The sequence below is a fragment of the Syngnathus leptorhynchus genome, chromosome 9 (genome assembly GCF_054491065.1).
Source record: "Syngnathus leptorhynchus isolate UIUO chromosome 9, UIUO_Slep, whole genome shotgun sequence".
NCBI classification, from domain to species: Eukaryota; Metazoa; Chordata; class Actinopteri; order Syngnathiformes; family Syngnathidae; genus Syngnathus; species Syngnathus leptorhynchus.
The window spans coordinates 3245519-3272355 of NC_141203.1; the positions used below are offsets into that span (position 1 = coordinate 3245519).

The 26837-nt window shown below is 41.5% G+C and overlaps 1 protein-coding gene across 5 annotated transcripts; it reads right to left on the reverse strand.

Moving 5' to 3' along the window:
* Positions 1-42: 42 nt before the first annotated feature.
* On the reverse strand, positions 43-26211 carry mgat4a (alpha-1,3-mannosyl-glycoprotein 4-beta-N-acetylglucosaminyltransferase A). Of its 5 annotated transcripts, none has more exons than XM_085921194.1 (17): positions 26125-26211; positions 25479-25663; positions 14261-14428; positions 13888-14028; positions 10770-10903; positions 10642-10688; positions 10459-10572; positions 9711-9786; positions 8054-8168; positions 7699-7829; positions 6617-6724; positions 6441-6515; positions 5575-5693; positions 4281-4359; positions 3982-4042; positions 2695-2807; positions 43-2606 (listed from the first exon to the last, which is right to left on the reverse strand). In XM_085921194.1, exons 2-17 carry the CDS (start codon positions 25570-25572, stop codon positions 2580-2582), a joined length of 1602 nt encoding a protein of 533 aa, XP_085777320.1. In that variant the 5' UTR covers positions 25573-25663; positions 26125-26211; the 3' UTR covers positions 43-2579. The 5 variants fall into 5 exon arrangements, 3 of the variants coding, with proteins under 3 accessions (XP_085777320.1, XP_085777321.1, XP_085777319.1); XM_085921195.1 differs by having other exon boundaries at positions 25889-26135; XM_085921193.1 differs by having other exon boundaries at positions 25479-25817; positions 25889-26135.
* Between the last annotated feature and the right edge of the window lie 626 nt (positions 26212-26837).

The following is a 26837-nucleotide window of genomic DNA, read 5'->3' on the forward strand; positions in this document are numbered from 1 at the left end:
TGAGACAATCCTGTATATGCACAAAAAGCAAACACCAGGCAATTTGTTTCCTTATTTATTTCTAACATGTCCATGAAAAAAAGATGTCAAAAAAGGCAACATATAACACGATGAAGGCACACAAACCGATGGGAGGGAAGGAGGTTTCTAGCCTGAAATAGTTTTCGGTCTTTACTCTCCCTCAACACATTCATGAGGGTTTTTCTGACGTGCGACCAGTTTCATTCAACTTTAGGCATAAAGACAATCCAGTAAATGTTAAAAGAGAAGCTTTGTGGCATTTTATTCTCATCCTTTTCCAAAGTAAATATCCAGATTAGGATAAATTAAAATAATTGAAATAGTTTTCGGTCTTTACTCTTCATTAACATTCACGGGGAGGTTTTCTGACGTGCAACCAGTTTCACAACTTTAGGCATAAAGACAATCCAGTAAATGTTAAAAGAGAAGCTTTGTGGCATCTTATTCTCATCCTTTGACAAAGTAAACATCCTGATTAGGATCAATTAGAATAAATTGAAACACAAGAAAGTGTAATCCAGAAGCTTGCTTTAGATAAACAACAACACTTGTCAAGTATGTACAAACGTGTGTGTGTGTGTGTACAGCACACTTACAGCTCTGTCCACTTTCATCAAAAGGCACTTCATTACCTCCTTGAAGAGAGACCACTGTCATTTAAATTGACAGCAAGTTATAACAAAAAGTGATGTGGATTTCAATAAACTAGTTACGCGAGTTGGACAAGTGACAGAAAGAGATGCTCATTGCTTTTTATACATTTACAATGAAGGCGACATCCTCCGCTAAAACTCTACGACAAAAAGGTGCACTCTTTAGATCAGTAGTCGTGACATTCCGTTCCAAAACCAGAGAGAAATTATGTCCTTTCAGGTAAAGTGTACAAGAGTACAAAGGAGCATTAGTGCCACATAAAGATTATTCAAATTCAACAAAAAATTAAACTGTAATTGTAATTTAGCAAGAAAACTGCAGTGGGGGCTAGGGGGAAATATGTTACAATACTAATCTTGTAAAACTAGTTATAGGGATATTCTAAAATGAAATATAAACTCTCCAGGATAGTTTAATTAAAAAAAAAAATGGGGAAGTAAAAATAAGCCACAAATGAAATTTTATTTAAATTAAACTAAAAATGCTTCATTTTTCTTGCAATAGTAAGTAGTCCAAGAAAAAAAAATCAATTTACATGAATGGAAGTGTTTTAACCTCACATTCAAAAAGGTTACTCGTATGAGGTCGATCCCAAGGCTCTGCAAGAAATTACTTTTTTTTTCTGCTCTTGTACAGTTTTGTGTTTTTTTGCCCTGTAATAAAATGACAATATATCTTCCATCTCTGAAAAAGATTTTTCCACACAATATTATGATTTCCATAACGTTACGACTTGTTAACAAGTTCTCATAATTTGACACCTCCCCCTCCTATTCTTCAGTATGGCCCTAATGGTCCTCGTACAATGAAAAGACTGTGGTCCCAATGCTGATGCAACGAACAAACAGTGCAAAGCAAGCAGTTTAAAATGTAATGTGATACCAAACTCTTGGGAGTCACATCAAACACTGTCTGCTATTTTCACATCAATAACAACAATGATAATACTATATCCAGCCAGTGAGATGTTGGCAAATGTGATTGAAATAGTTGATAACACACTTGGGGAATGCGATATAAGGCACAATTTTCCACACACAACTGAGTCTGTTTTCATCTTTCCTATCTTTGAGCTGTATGAAAATGAGGAATAATGTCAATTGGCTTCAAGTGAAATGAAATGGTAGTCATGAAAATGCACAGCAAACATAAAAACTAAAGTCACACAAGCATAAACATCTCGTAATAGATTCAAAAATATATTTACTTCTTGTAGAAATTAAAAGATCTCTTTTTAAATAAATTAAGTCACCTTCATAGATCCTTATATCTAATTCTTTATCAGTATGTTCCTTCCGGGAAAAAAAAAACGGCATCAAGGCAATCTCTTGAGTGGGTTCTATACAAGGACCCCCGTCAGGTCAGACAGGCGGTGATCACTTTGTTTTCCTTTCAAGAATTAGCACAGGCAGGATTTAAAGATATTGGAGTATTTTGTGTGTTGGGGCTGGTGTTGGACTTAAAACGGTATTTCCTCATTTGTGGGTTAGGGTATACATTCCCGGCACAATCATGGGCACCAGCTGGTGGCGCTAGTCAGAGTGCAATGCCCCAGCACGCCCAAGAGTGGCAGCATTGAGTTGAACGGGAGTGATTTGGCAGCATCCATGGACACAAGTGGCCAGGTGACTGACGTCATGATTTTGTCCTCGTTCATCCGATTGTGTTCCAAAATGCTTGTGTGGTTCCGGCTGTTTTGCCCATTGACAGCAGAATTCACATTCTCACTACCGAGGTAAGTAAGAGAGTGACAGACAGGGAAAGAAAAAGGGGTGAAAAGAGAAATAATGATGAGCTAGCTCCAAGTGGTCTCAAGACTTCATTGCTGCCTGAGGCCCCGACATGAGAAGCCTCAAGCTTTTCACTGCCAGGGATCGGCAATTCGAGGCCGCCCTGCACAAAAGTCAGCCTGCTGTCTTCTTTATATGGATCTGATGAGACAAAGAGAGGGATGCTGTCAAATACAGTTAAAGATGCAATGATTACACAGACCATGCACATGTTATTTGGTTTGCTTACTTCACTGATGATGACCCAAACAGCCGAGTTTTTGAGCACAGACAGTCGCAAGGCCACGATGGGATTGAAGGAAGGATCGACAGCCCCTTCGGCCACGCCCTTTTCAAACTGACCTGTGTGTTTAAATACAAAGCGCAAAGGCAATGTTACATGTCATATCATCTCATGGTCACATCAATAATAGCATATCAAACCTGCTGGCTGAATTTTTTTCTTCTTCATTGTGTCTATGTAGATTCATTCATTCAAACATGTCCTGCTATCTGTCTCTCTATCCATCTTGCTGTCTGTATGTCTATCCGTCTTGCTGTCTGGCACGATAATAGCCTGCGAACCTGTGGTTGATGACCGCTGCTGTAAAACACTCAAGTTATTATCGCTTCGATAACTAGTGACGTCACAAAGGATGCCACTGTTTTGACCTTGAGCCTGTGATGTATGATGGCAGTCAGAACACCGTTTATTCGCATTTGCGGTAGAACCACATACAGTTGTGTCTTGAGATTTCAGTTTAACAAACCGTCACCATTCCAAACAAATATCTTAAATAATCTTTCCTCACTGAAATAAATGGAAATGCTCATCATCAGTTACAGCCTCCCGTCAACCCAAAAAAACGAAAGTGTTTGGAATGTGTTTAGAATACAAAAAAACAGTACCCTAAAGAAATACTAAGAAAAACATACAGCAATATCATAATACAATCTTAAAAAAAAAGTGAAACCAGTTTAGGCAAATTTTTTGCTTCGATTCAACGGACATCATGCTGCTCCTTCGGGCGTGACTTTGGGGGGCAGTATAATGTCGACATACTGTTATGGAGGGCATCAGTAAACTAAGCTCAATAAATTACAGCAATATTAGCTGCTGGTTACATATATCAATGTATCTGTCGACCTGTGTCGCACCAGTAATTAAGATCCAATATCATTTGCTTAAATGGTTATAACACTGCGCAATGATGCTATTTGTTAACCACTGTACTGCATGGTACGTTAGCATTAAGCTATACAGACTTTTATATGGTTTGAAATATAGTGAGAAATTATTTTTTTTATTTAGTTTGACAGTAAATTCTAACAGAGTGGCAGTGGCATTCAACGACTTCACTTTTTCAAATAATTTTTTATTCTACCAACCAGCGGGGTTCAACTTCCTCTGAGGTTTCATACTCGTATCAAATTTGCATCATGGACGTCTAATTTCGAGGGAGCAATCGATTTGTGTGTCATCTGAGACTGATGTTTACTACGTGTGTTTGCACACACATCCAGTACACACACTTACCGATCCTGTAGAAGCGGTCTTCAGTTCGTTTGTACTTCTCTTTGGTCTGCGGTCCAGGTTCCTGACAAAAGGCAAAAGTTAAATGATGCAACAGTCGAGTCAAAGCAAATGTTAATGATGTGGATCTCTGATCACTGATCAGTCAATTGCCTCAGGCAGAGCTGTCACGCTTACATTGCGCTTTAAAATCAATCCGCTGCAGCCTTCAAAGCAATCGGTCCAAACAGTGTCATGTAATGATCGCTGTCACTGGTCACATCGCTGTGTGCTCGATTGCATGTGGGAGAGTGTTTCCTTACGGAGACGGGCAGTATTTCCACTGTGGTGTTTTGCATCTTGTCCCCGAGGTGTTCCTGGTTACCGCTGCGAAACAGGAACCTGCCGACAAACAAAATCATTAAGCACTTTTCTAAACTTGATATGGGGGCGAACAAGTGCCCATTCGTGGCTTATCACATGATTTTACAAAAATATCAACGTGAGGACAAACATCATGAGGTATTTCTGTGTATTATCATATTAAAATAAAATGTGACCACATCTTAAACAGTCAGCTAAGCCCATCAGGTGCATAACTGAAATGAGTCCCTTTTGCTCTGTCCGTGGCTTTTTTCAGGATAATTACGGCATTTACTTTGGATGATTGAATGTAAGCCTTCTTGAGATGTTTTAAGGATCTGCAGAATCGTTTTAGTCATTTCAAGTCATTTCTTCAACCTCAACGTCATGTCTTTGTAATAATAAGTCACAAATGTAGTGCAGAATGTTTCTAGCCAGTTAAGGGGGACTAGCATAACAATGTGAGCTTAATTTGGAATTCAAGATGTTCATTTCTCTCTACAAACCAAAGTTGGAGACATTTACTGTTAATAAAATATGAGGGGGCTGCGATACAGCTAACAAGCAGAGACAGCAAAAGAATTGTCTTCCTCTTGATAAGATCTTGTCTCATCAGCACATCTAGAATCTATAACGGACATCACTCCAACGCACACTACAGCGGATAGAGTCCCTTACTGGCAGAGCAACTCAGCATCTCTCCAAACGCATTTGTTAGCAGGCTATCCTGGCCTTACTGGACCCTGCCTCAATACAAAAATGTGTTAATAATACAATAAGACACATCTCCGTGGCTGACCCGAACATGCTTATTTTAGTTCTCTTTAGACTGATCAAATCGTCTGAGAGGTATGCAAACACACAGACATGAGCCAGCTCAGTGGCCTAGTTGTACAGTGGCCGTCCTGAGACTGGAAAGTTGTGGGTTCAAACCCAGCCGGGTCATACCAAAGACTATAAAAATGGGACCCATTGCCTCCCTGCTTGGCAATCAAGATTAAGGGGTTGGAATTGGGGGGGTTACATCACCAAATGATTCCCGAGCGCCGCACCGCTGGCGCTCACTGCTCCCTTCTCCCCCAGGGGGATGGGTCAAAATCACATGGGGATGAGTTAAATGCAGAGGACAAATTTCACCACACCCAGATGTGTGTGTGACAATGATCATTGGGACTAAAAACGGGCTCTGTGCAAAGGATAGCGTGTGGAAATGAACTCAGCAGGGCAGTCAGTGCCAATATCCTCTCTTCTTACCGCTCTATGCTGATGGGTCTGTCAAATTTGAAGAGGATGTAGTCTCCTGCGGAAGGCGTGATGGCCCAGAAGAAATCCTCCCCGAGATATGTCTTCTCCAAGGTGTGGCCATGATAAACCTGACGGAATTAACACGTTAAGAACTCAAATTCTGCAAAACACTCTAAACCTTTACACGTATGCTATGAAATGTATGTGTAGGATGGTGTCAATCTTAATATATCAATTCATATTAAAAGCTTTCCTAAAACATATTTCTAAACCGTACGGCTTAAGTCAAGGTCCACTCTATCAGTAAACGCCCGATTTTTAAAAATCATTGCATGAATCAGATTTCTCATGTAAATTCATCATTTTAAAAAGCGAGGAACTTTGAGCCTTGTAACAGCACATCTATGACAAATGTAGTTCAACGTGAAAGCTGAAAATTATATAGAAATACATTAAACACATCAAACTACTTTTTCAAATACTTCCCGCCTAATTTCTAACTTTAAAATGATGTATGTTTGTGCATTTTCAATTGAAATACATTTTTTCCCCCGCAATAATCTTTAAGGCGATGGACCAGTTTAAAAAAAAAAAACAAAAAAAAAACAAACAAAAAAAATTAAAATCACTTCCTGTTACCTCTTTTCAAGTTTTTTTTAAACCATGGGTAGTTGTACTGTAAAAGCTTGTATTTCACTGAGCAGCAAAGGTTGGCGAGGTTTTGCCTATTCACTAAAGATTTTCTGATCATGACCAGTTGAGGTCAAATTTATTATTTTTTAATCTGTATTGTTCGCGAAGGGATCATTTGTTTAAAATTGGAGGCTCTACTGTATATGTATGACACAAAAATTATAGCGCCTAAGGATGCCTACCTTCATTGAGGTGGAAACCTCGGCAGGAGGGTTGACATGTATCTTGTGGAGAAGAGGCTTGAGGAAGTCTTTGTCCTGCAGGAACGTGCAGAGAGAGAGAGAGAAAGAGCAACGCTGAAATGTGTGGAATGGATCAGCTGTGGCAAGTGACTGATTGCGTGGGCACAGGGACTCACTGTGAGCTTTTGGATCTTTCCGGCGAGAGAAGAATGGAGGCCCACGTGTTGAAACAAGGAGGGTCGGAAGCGCACACGGAGGCTTGACTTCTGGCGCTCGCAGTGTTTCTGGAAAAAGTGTTAAAATGGGTCAACGAGTTTAAGCCAAGTGGACAACACAATAGAACAGGATGCATTTACTGCCATTGTGCAGTGAAAGCTGCTGCGGCGCAAAAGGTGGACTACTTGGAATTTGACGAGAAATGCTTTCGCGTCTGACATTTGGAAGGTTATTACACGTCATATCAATAAAACATGATCAGGTCAGCGAGTAGAGAATGGCATGACTTCTCTAACATACTCTAACAAGGCGACCGCCATTGTGTGTGATGTGAGTCACCCCGCTCACTCTTTGTTTGATCTTCTGCCCTCTGAGAAGAGGTACAGGAGCCTGCGCTCCCGCACCACCAGACTCACCAACAGCTTCGTACTCCAAGCTGTCAGGATCCTGAACTCTCTCCCCCCTCCCCCCATAACGTCCTGTACTTTTGCGCTATATTCTGGTTGTCTGCTGTATGCACGCTTGCTCCATTTTGCTCCTCTTATTTGTCTATTTATTTATTTATTGTTTATTTATTTGGGTTATTTGCTTATTACTTATTCATCGCTCTTATCTATTGTTTTTACTCTTTGTGCTATTTGCTTGTATGTGTTGTGTGATGTGTCTAGTCACCGTGGGACGGTGGGAAACGTAATTTTGATCTCTTTGAGTGTCTTAACATGTGAAGAATCTACAATAAAGCAGACTTTGACAGCTCTTGTTTTTTTTTTCTCACACCTACATTAAAGAATATGTGATGCCAAAGAGGAAAAGAGTGATGAGGACTATAGAAGCACAAGTACAACATCACTGTCCTAGTTGCGGTGTGTACTTATGACACATTCAGTACTTGTCTTTAGAGTTGTCGAGCACTTTTCTTAAGCCTACACACAACTACATGTTTGAAACACAAAAACATATCTGCTTATAGGTGTCTGACTTATTCATGTCGCAACAATGAAGCACTCAATGCCAGTGCAAAGATTCTTTCTACAGAGCATACCGCATCTTTCTCAGGATTGCACACTTTGACCCAGAGAATGTGGTCCAGCAGCCAGTCGATTGGCTTCTCCTTATAGAACATGAAGATGAACTCGACAATAAGATTCAGGTCTGGTGCCTTGAACATCTTCCCTGCAGGAGAGTGCATTGTAAAACATTAATGAGATTTGTGCTTCTGGCACAGACGCTCATTAGCAACCAACATTTGAGTCTGATTAACAAGACATTGGGGAATTGTTGCGACACCGTAAACAGGAGAACATAAACAGGTGGGACAAGAAATGCCACCCTTAAGCAGAAAAGAACAAAGTGAGTTGAGCACTTGTTGAGCCAGTCAGCTGTGTGATTTATCATACCGATAAAGCCGAGCTGAGAAAACTCCAGGATCATCCAGTCTTCGGACGCAAGCTGGAGGGCAAAGTTCTTCATGGTAGCAAAGTAGTTGGGCTTGGCAACGATGTCGTCCTCCAACTGAGGAAGCAGAAGCGCACAGGAGTGAGCCATTACAAACCACTGGGAGGGTTGGGACTTACAATGGTCACAAAAGGGATGTGCTATTGGGAATTAAGCGATGAAACCACAGCCGAACTAGTGTGCATCAAACTAAAGTGGATGGTAATACCTCTTCCCTCCAGGTGAGAGCAGAGAATGAAAATGACACACCGCAACCATTAGATGTGAAACTGATAACAGGTACATATGCATGGGAGTGGTCGGTTAAACAAAACCATCGTAAAATCTCAGCATTCCAACCACTGACAATTGTGTCAAAAATGTCAGTTCCTTTAAAAATTTCAGACACAATAATTTGAATATATACGTACATGAAGCAACCAAGAGCAGAAAGTAGTCTGCAGTTGACCATCATGAGAATGAAGGAAATTAATGGGAATTTTCTATTCTAATTTTAAATTTTTAGTTCATCATAAAATGGCGACAAAAGAACAGCCGATGCTGGTATCGGCCAATGTCGCAAGTACCGATACCGTGAAATAAGGCTGGTACCGGCACGGATAACAGTAGCTGGTATCTGCCCATCCCTAAAATATTTCATACGTTTATTACCTCAAACTCATCATAGCTGACGTCAGCCGTAAGCTTCTTCCAGTGTTTGACGGTGTGCTGTCATCTTATTTTATCTCTAGGTGATTAGCAATTTTAATACTTTTGTAATCTTTGGTTCATAGCCGCTTGCCATCCGCCCTTATGCAGTTAGCAAGACCTTTGCCAAAAGCATGCTATGCCCCTATCTTATTATGGTCTTTCCTGATCGACTCCGCATTTCCCATTAGCAATTAGCATCTCCATCCGTTATGTTCTTGCTTGGTGTGGTGCATGTTGAGTGACTCCTTAGTATTTGTTGCCACGGAGCCAAGTATTAGTTACTCAATGAATAGAACTGAGTAGTGCAGCGCAAGCTATCTTAACGTCTAGCGTTCTCAAGCAGCTGCCAAAGAAAGGACTTCCAGGAGTAAGGGTGCTAGCATGACGTAGACACAAGGCTTTTTTTTCCCACCAGGTCAGAGCTGGTAAGTGTGCCTCATCCACAGTAGCATGCCGCCAATTTGTAATCTTGAAGGGTAAGAGACCTTTTGAAAAACAAAAACGCTGATCATAAAATCCAGTTGTCTGGGATCACAATTACAACCTTCAATTGAAATATCGATCAGCCCTACTAAAAGGGATTATTACAGTTGATAAAGGATTTCTAATGCTGATAGATGGATTGTGGAACAGATTTCTATTGATTCCGAGAACAGATTGCGCTCAACTTTAGCAGTCCCACTGTATTGGTGACACATTTAAAAAATTTGGAGCGCTAAAAGACAGATGATTGCGGCAGAAATCCAAGAGGATTAAACCGAGAGTAAGTCAACCGGGTGAGGGTTTTAACGAGAGGAAACAGACGCCGACGAATTGCAACTATACACATTTGTTTTGTGGCCGCCCTTGTTTTAAATTGAGAGGGGCAGTCAAAGTGAAAGCACCACTTACCATCAATTAAGGGCTTACCTGAACGTAATAAACTCCTTTGCTCACTGCATACATCATGAGAAAGGAATAGTCCAGGTTCTGCTTTGTCCGCCATCTAAACAAAGACATTCACACAAAAAAAAACATTGTTACAAGATACAGATGTAGAGGGACAGTTTGTGGTTGCTACTGCTTTGAGACTGAAGAGTCTGGCCCAATTAGCGTTTATCCCTGCATTCATAATGAAGCGGTCTTATGTAATATACTTGATTCCACAATGTTCAGACACTGACACACACACACACGTAAGAATATTGACATGCCACATGAAAGATAGGCATATATTATTACCCAGCAAGGTAGTGCAAACAAACACTCGCTCCCACACAAACAAGACTCGTCTGTGGTTGAGGTCTATTACGTTCGAGTCCACACAATCCGCACCATGACAGATTTCTATTAAGCCGTTCGTCTGCCGACGTAAAGAAAACATCCATGACAAAAGCTTGTGAGAGCGAGGGAGCGCTTCGGGAGCAAGAGGCGGAAGGCGCCTTTACTGATGACCTTGATCCGACTTTGATAAATGCTTGTAGAATACTAAGCAGCTGACTAAAAGCTCTCTCCCGCTCACTCCCTCCCACTGACTCATCCTTCTGGTTCTGCAGTCGCTGCCTCATATCTCCTATCTGTGCCTCTCAGGCCATCGTTTTCTCCTTCACACTTTGCTTAATTAGGCAAAGAAAAAAAAAAAAAAAGAAAAAGTGGTACCGATGATTCATTGTCATACCTTACTCTGTCTTTGGAGTCACCAAATGTCTCTTTAAGGTTGTTGAGGTCTGGGTAAAAAGTGGCGGGAGGCGAAATGACCTCTAGCAAACCTGAATTCAGCTCTGTTGAGAACCTAAAGAAAAATAGAACCCGGGTGATGTCAGACAGCATGAACCACATTCCTATCACAAGTTGCTCTTACTCCTTCTGCAGGCTTGAAACCACACTCTGAATGTACTCCAGGTCAGTCTGCGGGAAAAAGAAGGGTGACCTTTGAGCGTCGCGCAACTTTTCGAGTCATGTGAAGACTGCTGCAGGGCGACCTCTCACCTCTCCAACAAAGACAATAACCACACAGTCGAGTTTCTCCTCCGGAGTCAATTTGTCGATGACAGAATGCAGCGTCTCCGCCAGATACGACTTCACCTTCCGCTTCACCGTGGGGATCCCCATCACCATGGTAACTGGGCAGAGGAGCACCGGGGTGAGAGCAGATGAGTTTTAATAAATAGTAAATGTGCATTGCTCGACGTTTAATAGATCAGATGGACTCCACAACGCAAACAGATGGCGACAGAAGGAAGGCAACCCTGGATGCTCACGGAGAGCCACCTTAAAAAACAACATCTGAGTCAGATATGGATGGATTCTATAAATAAAACACTTCTGTTTACAAGCAGTAGGAGGGCAACAATTGGCAAAATTTAGGAAGACACGGGAGCGTAATGCTACTTGGCATCCGGTCGACTGACGCAAAGACCTGCTGAATTAATTCATGAGCTTCTGTCATGAATTGAATAGATTTGCCCAAAGGGCACGATGTTGCTCAGATGATCAAATCTGTTTCTTTAGTTTATGAATAAATCAGAATCCATTCGGTTTCCTCAAACCAATTTAAAAAAACAGTACCACAAGCAGGCAGTCTAAAGAAACAGGAAGTGATAAAAGTGAGAGATGGGCTGCTCCCTATGTGCTTTGTTTCTTTTATCATACCAAAAAAATCCCTCAAAACGCATGTTACTGAAGCACTGCGTAACAAATTTTGCTTCAAGCCTTTTTGTAAATCAAAGTATTCAAGTTACTCCATTTATCATTGCAGCCCTAAATCACAAAGTCCCTGACGATTACATCTCTAAATGTTTATGCCCTTGCCAAAAGATAGCTCAAGCACACATTAGTTTGAAATATATGCTTATAGGTCAAACTATAAACTGCAGCTGTAAGACCCTGCAGCACAATCAGTGATGCTGCTTATTTGCATACTTTTTGGTCCCAATAGTGTCACATTATCAACTTCTCAATCCATTTCACTGTACGTGAATGTTTTGCTGAACTCCATGTTATCATGTTCATGTTTCTAAATCGAGTTGAAGCGTGCGGATTGGTACGTTTGGATACCGAAGAGAACACGCTGAAAAAAACGTAAAGTGCCGAAGCAAGTTGTAACTTTGTTCTGTTTCCATTATTAATTTGTAACGTTGGCAAGTTTTTATTTTCTCAAATGTGTGATATTAAGACTTATCAAAAACCTTGAATGTGGAAAAAAAAAAAATTCAAAATTTTGTGGGTGAGGTTTACACAACTTGCCTGCATTTTACAACACTTGCATGTATGTTTGCTTGCTAGGAATTCACCAAAGACAATACAACTTGTTCTATTGATCCATGTGCTCATCTTCATATTAACAAACGGTACTTATGATCCCCACGTCGTAAGGTGATTCTGCACTAAGCAGCCTTCTTGCACCAAACTTAAAATGTCACAGGGAAACTACACTTGGCTACGGTAGGTGTGTTATCATGGCCGTTGGAGACAGCGACACGGGGCCTCACGAAGAGTACGAAAAACATGAGGTGCAGGAGCAATGAGGCGCACGCTGCAGGCTTGAGAAAAGGGGACCAACAATTTCCACGGCGTGGAAAATCTGTCCCAGTTTTGCTTTGTGTTTCTCACACCGAACCCCACATTGTATGGCGACGCACACCAGCATTAAAAAAAAAAACTAGGTCGAAGATGAAAGGAGGAGCGTGGGACACAGGGAAAAAAAAAGTGTGACATCATGAGGGATGGTGTTAGACAGTGAATGAGCGATAATGCGGGCAAGTGCAACGTGTGCAGAACTCTAAAAGCGGCCTAAACTCAATTCAAGCCCCGAACCCCTCCAGCTTGCATCCCTCGCTGATCGCTGCTCAAATCGTTCATTCAAACCGGCCGTTCATCAAATCTTTGCAGTTTTGTTGGGCTGCATCCAGAGAAGCTTTTCCATTCAACAGTAAATGAACTCATTAGACATTTTCAATGATTAACGTTTTACACTGTCACACTTAAGAGTAAAAATAGCAACATTTCACACAAGGAGGAATGTGTTGCTAAGCAAAAGAAATGTGACATTTCTGCTAGAAACTAAAAGCAGAGGTTTATAGTTCAAGACAAAAAACATGCTTATCAGAAAGGTTCTTCGCCATACATAAAAGGTTACAACCTTGTGGACTTTGGAGGCTATTCAATTTTGACGGGATGAGGACATCAAGAGTGTTTATGTAATACTACACTATACAAAGGTCCTTCAGGTTGAGGCCACCAGGTCAGAAAAACATCAGCAATGTACTTAACATGTATGCAACATTCAGCTGGTTTGACCAGTGCTGCGACATGAACCTTTTAAAACATTCTTGCCATTTTTCCTTCTCAGTGTTTCATTGAAGACAGACTAATGGTGGGGACTTTCACCATTGGTATCGCTTGTCCACACGGAGGTCATGGGTTTGCTGGAGCCAATCCCAGCAGTCATCGGGCAGTAGGCGGGGGACACCCTCAACTGGTTTGCAGGGAACACAGAGACGAACAACCATTCGCACTCACACCTACGGGCAATTTGGTGGGTCAATCGGCCTACCATGCTTGGTTTTGGAATGTGGGAGGAAACCGGAGTGCCATGCAATACATGCGAATTCCACAAAGGAAAGGCCAGAGGTGGAATCAAACCCAACACCTCTGTGAGGTGGATATGCTAACCACGTGCCGCCGTGCGATTTGGCAAATACTACAAGAATATGAGATCTAAGTTGAACAATAATGAGTATTGTCGACTGCAGTACTTTAGTAATGGGGTGTGGAGTGTCATCTGATTTAGGCATGAAAAGGCTCTACTTGCGTTTTACTTTTTACTCTCGTTATAAACAGGGTCAATTAAACTAGAACGCTCCAGTTGAGAAGTGCAAGTGGGGAGCACATTGACTAAGCTATCAAAGCGAGGAAGTTTGCTGCATAGCTTATTAACAAAGGCTCACAATGTCCTGTACATAGACTATAATTATCTACAGTGTGTAAACATTCCTCGGGGAGGCCTCAATGTGACGTTGAGTCCAGAGGATATTTACAGAGAACCCGTCGTCACTGAAGTCATGTAGCTCAAAATATACGTTGGCTAACTACGGCGAGTTCTCACCTCCGGTGCGTCCGAGGCCGACTTGTACGGCGGGGTGCAAGCTGTCCTCATTGGTGAGCAGGTGAGGCATGTGATGATAGATGTCTGGCACGTGGAGAGGTTCCCTGTTGGCCAGCTGCTTAAAAAGTTTCTTGGTATCCGCTAAATACATCAGGACATAAAATATAGTACGTTTAGGAAAGCAAATGTGTACCACACAGCCAATTATTTCTACAATTATTGACCAATCAATATATATTGTATTGGCGCAGCCGAGCCAGCGCAAGTGACCTTGGTGTGGCCCGACAAGCATTTTTATTTTTGTTACCTTTAAACACCAACGACACTAAAACACCTGCCATCCCTTCGTTATACGTTCCAGGTAATCAGTTACCTGAAAAAGTGGTGAGGGCATCTTTGCTGTTGTTGGTTTCAGCAACAGCGCGCCGAAACTGCTCGAGGATGTTGTTGAGCTCCAACGAGCGCTGCAGCGTCCTGTGCTCGGCTACGCGAAGGCGCTCTTTCAAGGTAAGGAATTCCCGCTGGTATGCTACCAGTTTCTCTGCAATGAGGAACAGAAAGTGGCTTTTGAGAACTCAGTTATTTAAAAAAAAAATACTGAACTTTAGCGAGCAGCTCCTATGTGGAATATCCATCCTTCCATTTTCTGAAGCACTTTATCTCCACGGAGGTCGCGGGCGTGCTGGAGCCTATCCCAGCCGTCATCGGGCAGCAGGTGGGGGACACCCTGAACCGGTTGCCAGCCAATCACAGGGCACACAGAAACAAACAACCATCCGCAGTCTCACTCACACCTAGGGGCAATTTGGACTGCTCAATCAGCCTACCAAGCATGTTTTTAGGATGTGGGAGGAAACCGGAGTGCCCGGAGAAAACCCATGCGGACACGGGAAGAACATGCAAACTCCACACAGGGAGCGCCAGAAGTGGATTCAAACCCGCACCCTCCTAACTGTGAGGCGGACGTGCCACCCAGTGCCCCACCGAGCCGCTGTATGTGGAAAATATCAAGTACAAATGTCTCCTGTGGCTGACTTCCCTGTTACCGATTGCCTGCCCCCCCCCCCAAATCAAAATGGTTGGAATAAGCGACGTGGCGTTCAGAAAACCAACAAATTAGACAATATTGCTGTTGAGAAGGATGATTTGGACAATTTTGGCAAAACATGATTACCCTATTATCAAAAGAGTTGTCAACTGCAATGACAGGGCCTTTGCTCCTACGGCGGTTGTGACGCAAGCCGCAACGTTATAGTCTATCCCTAATTACAGAAATTATTTGTAAGGAAAAATATTAGCAAAAAACAAACAGCTTGTCTACATATCCTTAATTGCATATGGATTTTGGGCATAGGCTTAAGCATTTTTAAAAAATTTGATTTTGATATTTGCCAGTACTGTTACTAACATATTTTTAAGAAACATGCTGTAAAAATGGTCATAAAGCATGGTTGTCATATGACAACCATGATAAGATCTGTTTGTTAAAAATAGGAATGACTTCAGAGTTCTTCAGCCTGTTAATTGGGGATATAAAAGGATCATCTGTTTTTAGGTGTCAGTGAGGTTTTCTTCAGGCGCTGTCGTCATAATGTTGTCTCATATGACTCATGGCTACAGGCAGTAACCCGAAAAAATGAGCTTTTCTGCATTTTTCGGACTGTTTTTTTAAACCAGACGTTTTGAAGTTGCAACTGAAATTCAAAGAAAGGGCCAGATGGAGAGGTTATGGTTTATCCGGGCTGTTTGTCTCTGATCTACCAGCGCCGGTATATTGTTGTGAGCATCGATAAAACAATGATGACTGGACTCCCTTTATCTTTGCTCTCTCCTGCATTCTCTCTGACTGAGCTATTGTCTGTTCCGGGCTGCTCCCACAGATGCAGTCATCTGAACCCGAGCCCTATGAAAAGGGCAGCTTCAAACCCTAAATAGACTTTCATCTGCACAACAGTGCTTTGGCTGCCAGCACTGAGGAGGTTAAGCCACACCTGCAATCCCATGGAGCAGATACGATTTTTATTTTGTTCTCTTTGGGCAACAAAGAGGAGTAGCGTATTCAGTTTAAAAAAAAAAAATCAAAAATCATTTAAACATGAAGCAAAATTGAGTCATCTATATATCACAACCTGCTTGACCAATACACAATGTTTGCATGTTCTAACGCTTATCTGGACTGATGTTGACGAAACCAAAACAGTGATCCACTTGAATGCAGTTCCAAGCAACAATCTTCCACACCTGTCATCATTTTTCAAACTTTCTAAAGGTAACTCAACACTTGACAATTCTTAACACTGTTGAGAATGCAGACTAGGCAATTTTTGAAATTTCGTCGAGTCAAAAGAGTCAAAGAGTCTTTGAGGCCAAAAATGATTTTGTCTTCCTTTTTGTTTGTAACTAAGACTGTGTATGGATTGTATTTATAATATATTGGAGATCTTAGGTACTCTAAATTCTTAACCCTGGAACACAATTTTTAACATTTCCCATTTGTAAATCGACGCGCTTTGGTCTTATTATTAGTATGTTTATGCAGGTTATGAACCATCACGCCATTTCCATCTACTGATCTCAAGTCAGATTTTATTAAGGTATGCAGCGATCATAAATGTCTTCATGTATGTGTCCAAAGCAGTTTGCATCCATGTTGCTATTGCCCCAATTGGAAAAGATGTACTCTCGTAAAAAAAAATTAAAAATAAATTGTCAATGTTGATTCAATAAAAGGTCAAATAAAAATCTAATTGGGCGTGTGTCAGGTACTGTCACTTAGAAAAGCAATAGTGGATATAAAAAACATGGACGACTGCACAAAATACATTAAACAATTAGACCAAGCAGAGTCCAGTCCTTGCCAATCTCATTATTCTTCTCCATTTCCCCAGGAGTAATGGAAGGAAGAGCTAACATCCACTGCTGACACAACAGCTTTACCTTCCTTCTGTTTGCATTTCCTTCTGTCCTGAGATGAATATTTTCACAAAATTGTATGCATTAAGTCTTCTGCTGCAGATTTTTTCATCTATTCTTCTCTCGTGACCCTCCCAGAAAACATGGCCGTATTTATTTATCAATAGAGGCATGCGGGAGGAAAGGCCAGTTGAACTGTGCAATTGACATTCGTCAAATGCCTTTGAAAAGGTAAAAGGCCTTACGCTCCTTTTACACGACAGCCACAGCGGGAACATGGACGTCACATCTGCATACACGTTCTGTAATGTGGACCCAAATTTGCATTTTGGTATAACTTCACATAAAATAACCGATTTGAATCAGAATATATAAATAGGAGCAAAAGAACCCTGACACTAATTATAGTTTAGGATCAGACTATTTACTGGAAATAAATGTTACTAAAATATAATCTAATTGTAATGTGGGGGGGGGAAAAAATCCTCAGATTCCACCGAGGTGAGACAAGACCGAGATGAGAGCCACATGTACGCCAAACATGCTTGTACATTATGCATGAGAAGTAACCCTCCAGTGGTGCACCTGCTAGCCTGGTCTGCCATATGAAACACAACGCATTCTAACGCGAACAAGACTTCAGATCAGCGAGAACCAAAGGATTACCTTGTGTTTTTCTTATAACCATCAAGTCTAATCTCTGTTTGCAACTTCTTTGGGGCAAAATGACTGCAGCATCAAGAGAGCCAATCCCTGTGGTGGCATGGGTCCAACAAAGATTCTTTATTTTGCTTCCTCAACATGAGCTCATTGTTTCTCCCGACCTTCACCCACTCGAGATCCTGCTGTTTGCTGTGAGCATCACTGGCACAGCAAGCTGGCACCACATGAAAAAAGGATGTATCTCTATTTTGGGAATTTTTGTTGTTGAATGCCTCTCTGGTTATGAAAGCAAAACGATTGGTGCATGAAAATGAAGAGTAATTAACACTAACAAGTTGCTGTAAAATATTAGCCAAAGGAGGGAAGAAACTGAAAGGTCTGTACCTTTTCACTTCTTGTTTGTTTTTTATGGTTGTGTTTCGAGGACAGGGGAAATAAACTCTCCTTTGCAGGGGATGGAAAGCTGTCATTTCACTATATGTAAAGTAGGAAAAGCTGACTGTACTGTACAGAATGTGACACCACACTGAATTCAAAAGCTGAAAGTCCTCTACAGAATTTATTTTTAGCACGATCAGTTTGTTCTCGAGAAAAACGAGTGCCTTAACAGACTGTGTACGAGAAAAGATGAAGCATGGATTCAATAGGGATTTTGGAGCATGACAATGAGCGGCATATTTTTGATAGTAAGTAATAATACCCAGCAAGACTGGAAATTTTCACCTTTATGCTTTTTTCACAAACTATATATATTTGTATAGCGCTTTCACAATCGCTATTGCTGTAACAATGTGCTTTACAGAATATGCTCTCAAGAGTACTCAAGCTGAGCTGTGATTGGTTGTGACCTCAGAGCTGGCAACTGTGATGTCATTTTCAGTCAACAGCAAGTGGCAAAATGGCCGCCCTCTGAGATGGATAAAAAAAACAAGTGGCTTTTTTTTTTATTGCTTAATTCATTTAACTCATATTCCACAAATACAATCTTAATCAGAATGTTGTGTTTAGACTAGTGGTGGCACATACAAAATATTATTGTAAAGAAAATTTCAGGGTTGACTTCCTCTAAGTTAAACCGCACACCAAACACACAAAACAGGAATGGTAAGGAGTTTTAAGATTCATGCTAAAATAAAAAAAAACTTGCTTTGTCTTCATAATTGAGTCTTGCTTTATTCCTTGTTTCCGTACTTATAATCCTACTATCAAATACAATTCATGACAGAGGAAACTGCGATCACTTCTTCCTAGTGACCACAAAAGCCTCTTCCCATGACTGCTGATGTGCCACGTGCGTAAACCGATAAACATGAGCACTACTTGAGCAAAGAGTTGCCGTGGTGCACTCTAAAAACGTGATTTGTGGCATTTACGAGACCTTGCCTTGACCATAGCTGTGAATATTTATGTAAATACGCTTAGCACGAGTGCCGAGAAAAGACAGAAGTCCACACCCATGGTCCCGGAAAATTAATCCGTTGAAAGGACAACAAATTACAGTATGTATCCCACTCTTAAAATCAAGGGGAATTATCTTGGGAATTCTGTGCCGAAATAGAAATGAGCATTGTGACTTTGTGAACGGATGTGTGGGACACAGGATGTTGCCGTTACTATAATGACTTAACAGTGCAAAATGCCCAGTCCTGTTTCCGACAGTGTGAGGAGCGCCCGGGGGAACGGTAGGTAAGTGTGTGTGTAGGTGTGTGCGTTTGTGTGCGTGCGTGTGTGTAGCAGGACACACAACAAAGCAGGGAACACATCCCACTTGTCTCTCTGTCTTGTCAGCACTCTGCTGCCTTTCACATACAGCAAGCAGCCCACCTCAGGCACTTCCCATTCGCTCTCCCTCTTTTATCATTTGGCCTGCTCTTCCTCTCCTCATCCTTCCAGGCCACTAAGGGATTCGTCTGGCAGGCTGCACTTCCTCAGTCCGGCGACACACTTAACACGTGATTCAAGACACAGGCAGACAAAAAATGAAAAACCCCTCTGAAAATGCATATTATTGCAGGTTTTTTGTATGCGAGTGTGTTTGTAAATCCGGGCAACCGATTTGACGCACCCTGCGTGTGCTATTTTTGTCCCATTGTGTGTGGACTGCTGGGACTCGGGAGGAAAAGCATCAGCCGGTTGCTGGATGGGAGATCTTGAAGGACAGTGAGGAGGAAGTGTAATTTGCAAAGAGGAAGAGCGTTTAAGGCACAACACAAGTTCAACACTTAAACATATTATGCGATGGACAACAGTGGCGGGACGTAACAAAAGTGAAATAACTTCATTGCTATAGTTAATTTTTCAGCTATTTGTATTCAAATATTCATAGTAAACAATATGCGCATTTTCATGGATGCCAACAGATGCGAATGTTTACTTCTCGCTGGGATAGAGGCTTTATCAAACTTCACATGGCTAACGAGTTACAACTGATTTCACTTAACTTCACATTATCAACACTGCAAAAAAGTATGTTGGAAAAAAAATGTGAAAATTTATGAGTTGTGATCGTGAAAAACTGACATGTTGACATCTTTAGAAAATTCATTTTGGATTATTAATCATTATGTAATTAATGACCATATGTCACAGCATTTCACTGCCATCCATCCTGCTCTTTGAGATTACTGTGGCTTCACCGCGAGATGAAACAAGAAACAAAGCAGCGCGCACTCGAGAGAGTCACGATGGAGTGTTTGTACAGCTGACTTAGAACAGGTCCTCGTCTCATCAGGTCACATGACCAGGGAATGATTCAAGATGTCAAAAGGCCAGAACTCCAACATCCAAGATTAGCTCTCAACTCCCAAGAGTGGCACTTAGGTATTTGGTTGAATGACATTTGTCATATACAAATTCAAATTTTGATTACCACTGTGGTGACTCAGAAAATATCATTCAGCGTGTCTTCATCTTTTTGGTTTAATAGAAACCAGGAGGCGGCATGGCTCTGTGGTGTGCTTGTGACCTAAGAAACATTTATTTTGTCATCCAATAAAGTGTAATTGTGCAATAAATGGCAGTCATTTTTTTCATTTGGTTTGAATTTGGGGTAAATTAGTGTTGGTAATAAATGTATCCTTTGATGTAAAAATTAAACAGTATCATTTGACTCTAAAAGTACTATTAATAGTTGCAGTGGACAGCAAAATGTTTTCGTCTTCCGGGGTTGGGTGGGGTGTAAAAGAAAATAATTGAGAAGCACTGCATGAACTATGGAAGACATGTTTCTGTGTTTCCTTGCCCATTTGCCTTAAATGTATTCAGACTCTGACAGACGAATACTTCAAATACATACTTAAAACAACAAAAAGAAACTCTACCAAAATTTGAATGGAAAATTATGGATATCATATTTGAACATAGATGAAAAGTAAATGTGTAATACCAGCACATTACACAAGCCTTCAGCACAACCAGCATCAATGATACTACTGGAAGTGTAGCAAAAGTACATTTGTCAACATTTTCCCCCAAATGGTTAAAGTTTGTTCATACTGTTTTATGACGGTTAATACCACCATGTTATTTCAAACAACTGCTGTGTTTGTCAATTGTAACTTGTAAATATCCACAAATAGGAAGGCGCTTTTGAACTTCTTGAGAAAACCCAATACCCGACAAGTGTGTGCTCAACCATGATAACAACCAACAATATTCCAATTTCAAAGGAAGGGTTAATGTATCGACTGTCAAGTGTGTGCATTTCACCAGTCAGATTTGAAAATAAGGGTTAGGTCCTATCCAATTTTCAACTTTCCATATTTGGAATGGTATATTTTTGAATTCTAAATACTGATGTAGTCGCTCGCCCCTTTGCCTTTGTTCCACTAATGCGTGCACACTGCTAGGACACACGGGTGGTGCAGTGGGTGGGGACAGCCGGGCTTTACTCCAAAGCTCAAAGGAGAATCCCCCCTTTTTAGTTTCGATCCAATCCCCAGGCCAGGAATGGCATCCAACTGAGGCAGCAATCTCCGCGCCAACCGCCGCATGTCTCAAAAACTCTCAAGTGGAAGGGAAACTATGTGTTATCAAAGCCCCACTGTCAACTGGTGAGTTTTAATTTGAGCATTTTCCATTGACGTAATTATGAAAAGAATCATCCTTTCAAATATTAGTGCTGTCAAATTGAATGCGCCAACTTTGGACATCAAATCTATCACCTCTGCTTACGTAAAATAAGGACAAACGGACATTTTACATGTACAAAGATTGTTGGAAAAAGTCATTTGCGCACTTTGCAAATCCAGATTTTGTACTGTATGTTCGGTTAATCGTCAACAAATCAACATTGCTGAAGTGTGCTTGGTGCTTCTAAAACCTAAAAATTCTGTAAACAAGATGTTTAGAGAATTATTTCTATGATGAGTAGGAAGATCCTAGGGCTGCACAAGTCATCTAAATCTAATCGACACCGACGTTTGATCTAGTCTAATCACAAAACACTGCCGTATTGTATCCTTTTTCTTTTCCCCCTCTTTCAGTATTAGACAACCAGAATTGTCAACGCTTCATGGCGCTTGCCAATCAATCTCATCACTGATTACCATTAATTAAAGAATTGTGAGATTGGTCAAAAACAATTGTGCATTTTTAACTGACAGAGGTTTGTGCTTTTTTTAACTTCCTGATTAGGATTTCTGTTCCGTGATTGGTCAAAACAAAAGTTTGGTAGGCTGTACTAGTCACATCGGCCAATCAGTTTGAAGTATTGTACTCAATTTTCTTTCCTTTTCCGAGCAACTCACAGTGGAGCGGTCCCAGATTGATACTGTGAAGACCTCCTTTAAGTGTTTCACGTATCAATCTGCCCCTTGCCAGGTTAATGATGAGCCTCCTATCACACAAAAACATGACATCGCGAATGCAATTATCAAGTTGATTGCACAGGACATAATGCCGTTAACGTTGCTGGAGGGTGCGGGTAGAGAGCATAGAGCACTGGATTTAATTGATCTCGAGATAACAAACTTTTATTTTTGCTGGGGGGGTTTTTCCTCCAGCGACCAGAAAATTAACATTATTAGTCCATCGGATGGTTGAAAATTAACATTAATAATTGGGCTTATGCCGGCCTTTTTTTAAGGTATCGGTACTTGTTGAGGTTGCCGATATCAGTCACCGATTACTTAAGGCAAAAAAAAAAAGTGTTCCTCGGCAGTAGTTGCCGCTACATTATCGCAATTTGACTTATTGGCAAATCATCATTAGAACGAACAGTCCTGTTTTTTTGTCATTGTAATGAAAACTTTATATTATCAAAAGTACTAACAAGAGGTATCTGTACTCACTGAGCAGCTAGACTCTTTCCTACAACACAGGAAGTTTCACTTTTGTGGTTCTATGGTTCAAAGTATAGCAATACCTAGTTGTTGAGTAAAACTCACTGATGTCCTACAAGATGATGATGATTTGAGATTTTTGAGGCATATTTTTCCAGGGAACTCTTGGGACACTGCACTGTATACACACATTTATGAACTGAATCCTAACAGTAGTGTTTACTAAATGAATAATCACAATCATGTGATCTGTTCAGACTATAAAATGTGTTGGTTTGTGTAGACAGGTGCACCACTGCAGCTCACCGTCCCATTGCGCTTTAGTCATACGCCAACGTGCTTTCATTCTTTGATCGTCCTTATAAAGACTGATAGCACAAAGCACACCACGATAACTCGGCTTGGAATTTATCTGAGGGCTGCAATTATTTACACTCTGCTGATAAGAAGTCATTAAAGACGCGGCTCCAATACCTCCCACAGGCACTGAAACCTGGGCAAACAGTCGCAATTCCGGCCTCACCTTACACCCAAATCATCAATGGTTACCCCGCTCACTCTTTGTTTGATCTTCTGCCCTCTGGGAAGAGGTACAGATGCCTGCGCTCCCGCACCACCAGACTCGCCAACAGCTTCGTACTCCAAGCTGTCAGGATCCTGAATTCTCTCTGTCTGTCTGCACGCTTGCTCCATTTTGCTCCTCTTATTTATCTACTTATTCATCGCTCTTGTCTATTCGTTTTTACTTTTTGTGCTATTTGCTTGTATGTGTTGTGTAATGTGTCTAGTCACCGTGGGACGGTGGGAAACGTAATTTCCATCTCTTTGTGTGTCTTAACGTGTGAAAAAATTGACAATAAAGCTGACTTTGACTTTTGACTTTGATCATCATCATCATCGATTTAAAGTCCGCTTTCCAGGCTTTCTCGATATGGCTTTCTTCCACCGGGATTGGCCCATGGCCATCTCATGGTTGATGCCGAGCGCCTTCATGTCGGCTGCCACGGTCGTCTGCCAGATCTTTTTAGGCTGGCCACTGGGTCTTGTTCCCTCTACGTTATATGACATGACTTTCTTCACCCAGTCATTCTCGTCCTTCCTCACTACATGTCGGTTCCATCGCAGTCTGCCTCTCCCTCACATCCACTATGGCCTCCACTCCCATCTTCTTTCTCAGCTCTGCACTGGTCTTTTCCTCCCTCATTGACACACCACACATCCATCTGATCATCCTAATTTCTGCTCTGTTTAGTTTGTCTTCATGTTCTGTTTTCAGGGTCCATGCCGTACGTCATACCACTTCTGACACAGGCTGAGTACACTTGGCCTCTCATCTTCAGGGATAGGGCCTTAGATGTTAAGAAGGGCATGAGTTCCCTGAATTTCTTCCACCCGCTTTTCACCCTTGTGGTCACTGCAAGGTCCACTGCCCCATCAGCGTTGAGCATGTCTCCAAGGTAGCAGAAGCTGTCCACCACCTTGTACATCTCCCCATCTACTACGAGCCCCTCTTGCTCAGCTGGGTCTGCTTGGGCGACTTCTCCCCTGCACCGCTTGCATTGGAAGGTCTCACTTGCAGCTAGTAAGCTGTCTTTTACTCCGCTGCATCTCCGGTGTACCCATCTCTGACAACCCTTGCACCGGATAGTTAGCTTGCACTCCCTTCCCGCAAACTCCACATTACACCCAAACAAAAATTGTGATATATGATAAATAAGGCTGGACCCATAATGAGGTCATGATTCCATGATGGTGGGTGGGTTATATCGTTTCGAGGAAATGGTGCATGACGGAAACTTTTCGTAGACTCAAACAGAAAGTATCCGTATAGCTGGTACTTCCAAGCAGGATGTTACCCACTATACCAGATGAATTTGAGGCCATATCGCTTAAAACCTCAGACACGGTTTGAAGCTGTTAAGTCTCGGACAAAAGTTATCATTTGTCTTCACGGGCCACATAAAATGATGTAGCGGGCCATATCTGGCCCCCAGGCCTTGAGTTTGACACTTTTGATGTAAAGTAAAGTGCAATCACATTTGTAAATGAATGGCTTCTGGTTTTTGAAAGGTAAATAAACCAATCTACTGAGATAAAACAACAAAATTGCAATAACTGCATTAACCATCAAAGTGAAGTGTAACTGTAACTAGTCTTGAAACAAATCTGAAAAAGGAAAACCATTGCAATAAAATAATGCAAACTGCTACCACTATTGTTGGGGACCCTGAGGACTGTATCGGGGTTGGCTTGGATGGTTATACTCTTTTCGCCCCAGGTGTCGGTCAGAACACAGGAGGGAAGACGTGTTTCAGTTTTGATTGCTTTACTGAATTATTTGATGTTCAAATACAAATAGATGGACCCATAATTGAAAGACTCCAAAAACTAAAAAATATTGGTGTAATTATAGCTTAACATATACATTGGAAATATTATATTAGATACATATGAAAAATTCTCAATCTTTTATATACCCACTCTTTGGTATGAATACTGCTGGGGCTTGAATTTCCCCACCCCCGGGATCAATAAATGTTCAATCAATCAATCAAAAGCATTTTCACCAACAACACAGTTTATTCAAGCATGCTGACATCCAAAAAGAAATTTAAAGAACTACATGAGTTATGAACACAATGAAATGAATTAATTTACATGTGTTTTTCTCTTCTTGAATGTACATATTAAAGTGAAAGAGTGTGGAGCAGTGAGCAAAACGGCTGAGCATACCTTTGCCATCCTGCCAGGCGGTGTACCAGGACAAGCTGAGGAAAGACGTGAAGAAAATTATCGCAGTGGCCACAGTTCCATTTCTGAGCCTCATCTCATTTCAGCGAAGCCTCGCTTGTGTCGCCTCCGTCCTCCGTGGCTCTCCCCAAAATTGTCTTGTTAGCTGCCGGTGCGCCGCTCCATTTCTTTAGGGGGAGGGGAGGGGAGTCTCCGTTAGTAAGAGTCTCAAGCAGGAAGAAGCATTTCGACTTCGGCTTGTTGGCAGGCAGGCGGGTGGGTGTCTGACGGTGGTGGACCCTTCCGTGATAGCCTGCTGACGACGCCTCGAAACCACGTCGACTACGCTACAACAAGCAACAGATGAGGGAAGCCGAAAACGAGGTTCCGAATAGCCTTTCAAGTGCACTCACATCCCCCGCTTCTCATAAATCCTCTTCGGTTCGGTTCTGCGGTTGACGGTTATCAGCCGAGCTTGGCAAGACGTCAAGCTAACATTCAATTGCAAATAGTGCACACTTTTCCAAAACAAAATAAAGGCATTCCAGGTAATGAATGTCTAAATCTTTCGTCGGGAAACGCCTTAAAGGTTAAATTCCTCATGCACACTTCACGCACATTTCCCAGCACACTAACTGTTTGTTCTTACCTGTCTATTACCGTCCGTTTCCAGGCTCGCTTCCGGTTGCACCTTTCAAAATAGTCTGTCATGGACGTGAAGGGTCCTCGATAGACTGGCACTCTGTGCTCGGTGTAAACACGGCCGTGGTTTCATTTTTGTGCGGGCCAATGGTTTTTACTTCGGCTTGTTTGATCATTTGGTAGATGCGCTATGCCTCGCTGATTATTTCTCCCTCACCCACTAGTGCATTTGGACATTTAGGCTGCAAAAACTACACTAAATTTTAGACCAGGGAAAAGCAGCAACCCCTCAATCGTATCAAATTGTAGCAAAAATACTAAAAGAAATAAAACTTCATCCATGCACAGTCGAATTGTGCTTTGCGCTAAACTTGCGGCAGGAATATTTTGTACATTTCGAAGTCTCGGAAAACATGCTTTAGTATGGGAATGGTGCTCTTTTGGTCATCACCTGTGTTGTGCTTGCACCATGTGACCTATTTTAGGATCAAAAAGGTCAAACTAGTACCATGACAAATTTCACCAAACACATGTGAGAATATATGTAATTCTTGTACATAAGGAAAAGAAAAAAAATCTGAAAGCTCTTACTTAGGTAAAAGTACAAGTATAGCACAGGATGGTGGCGGCTCACTGTTTTTTTTATGCATGTCATTTGAGAAATGAAAGTGAGAGTTGCTAGAGGTAAAATAAACTATATAGCTGCGTGAAAATTGTTGA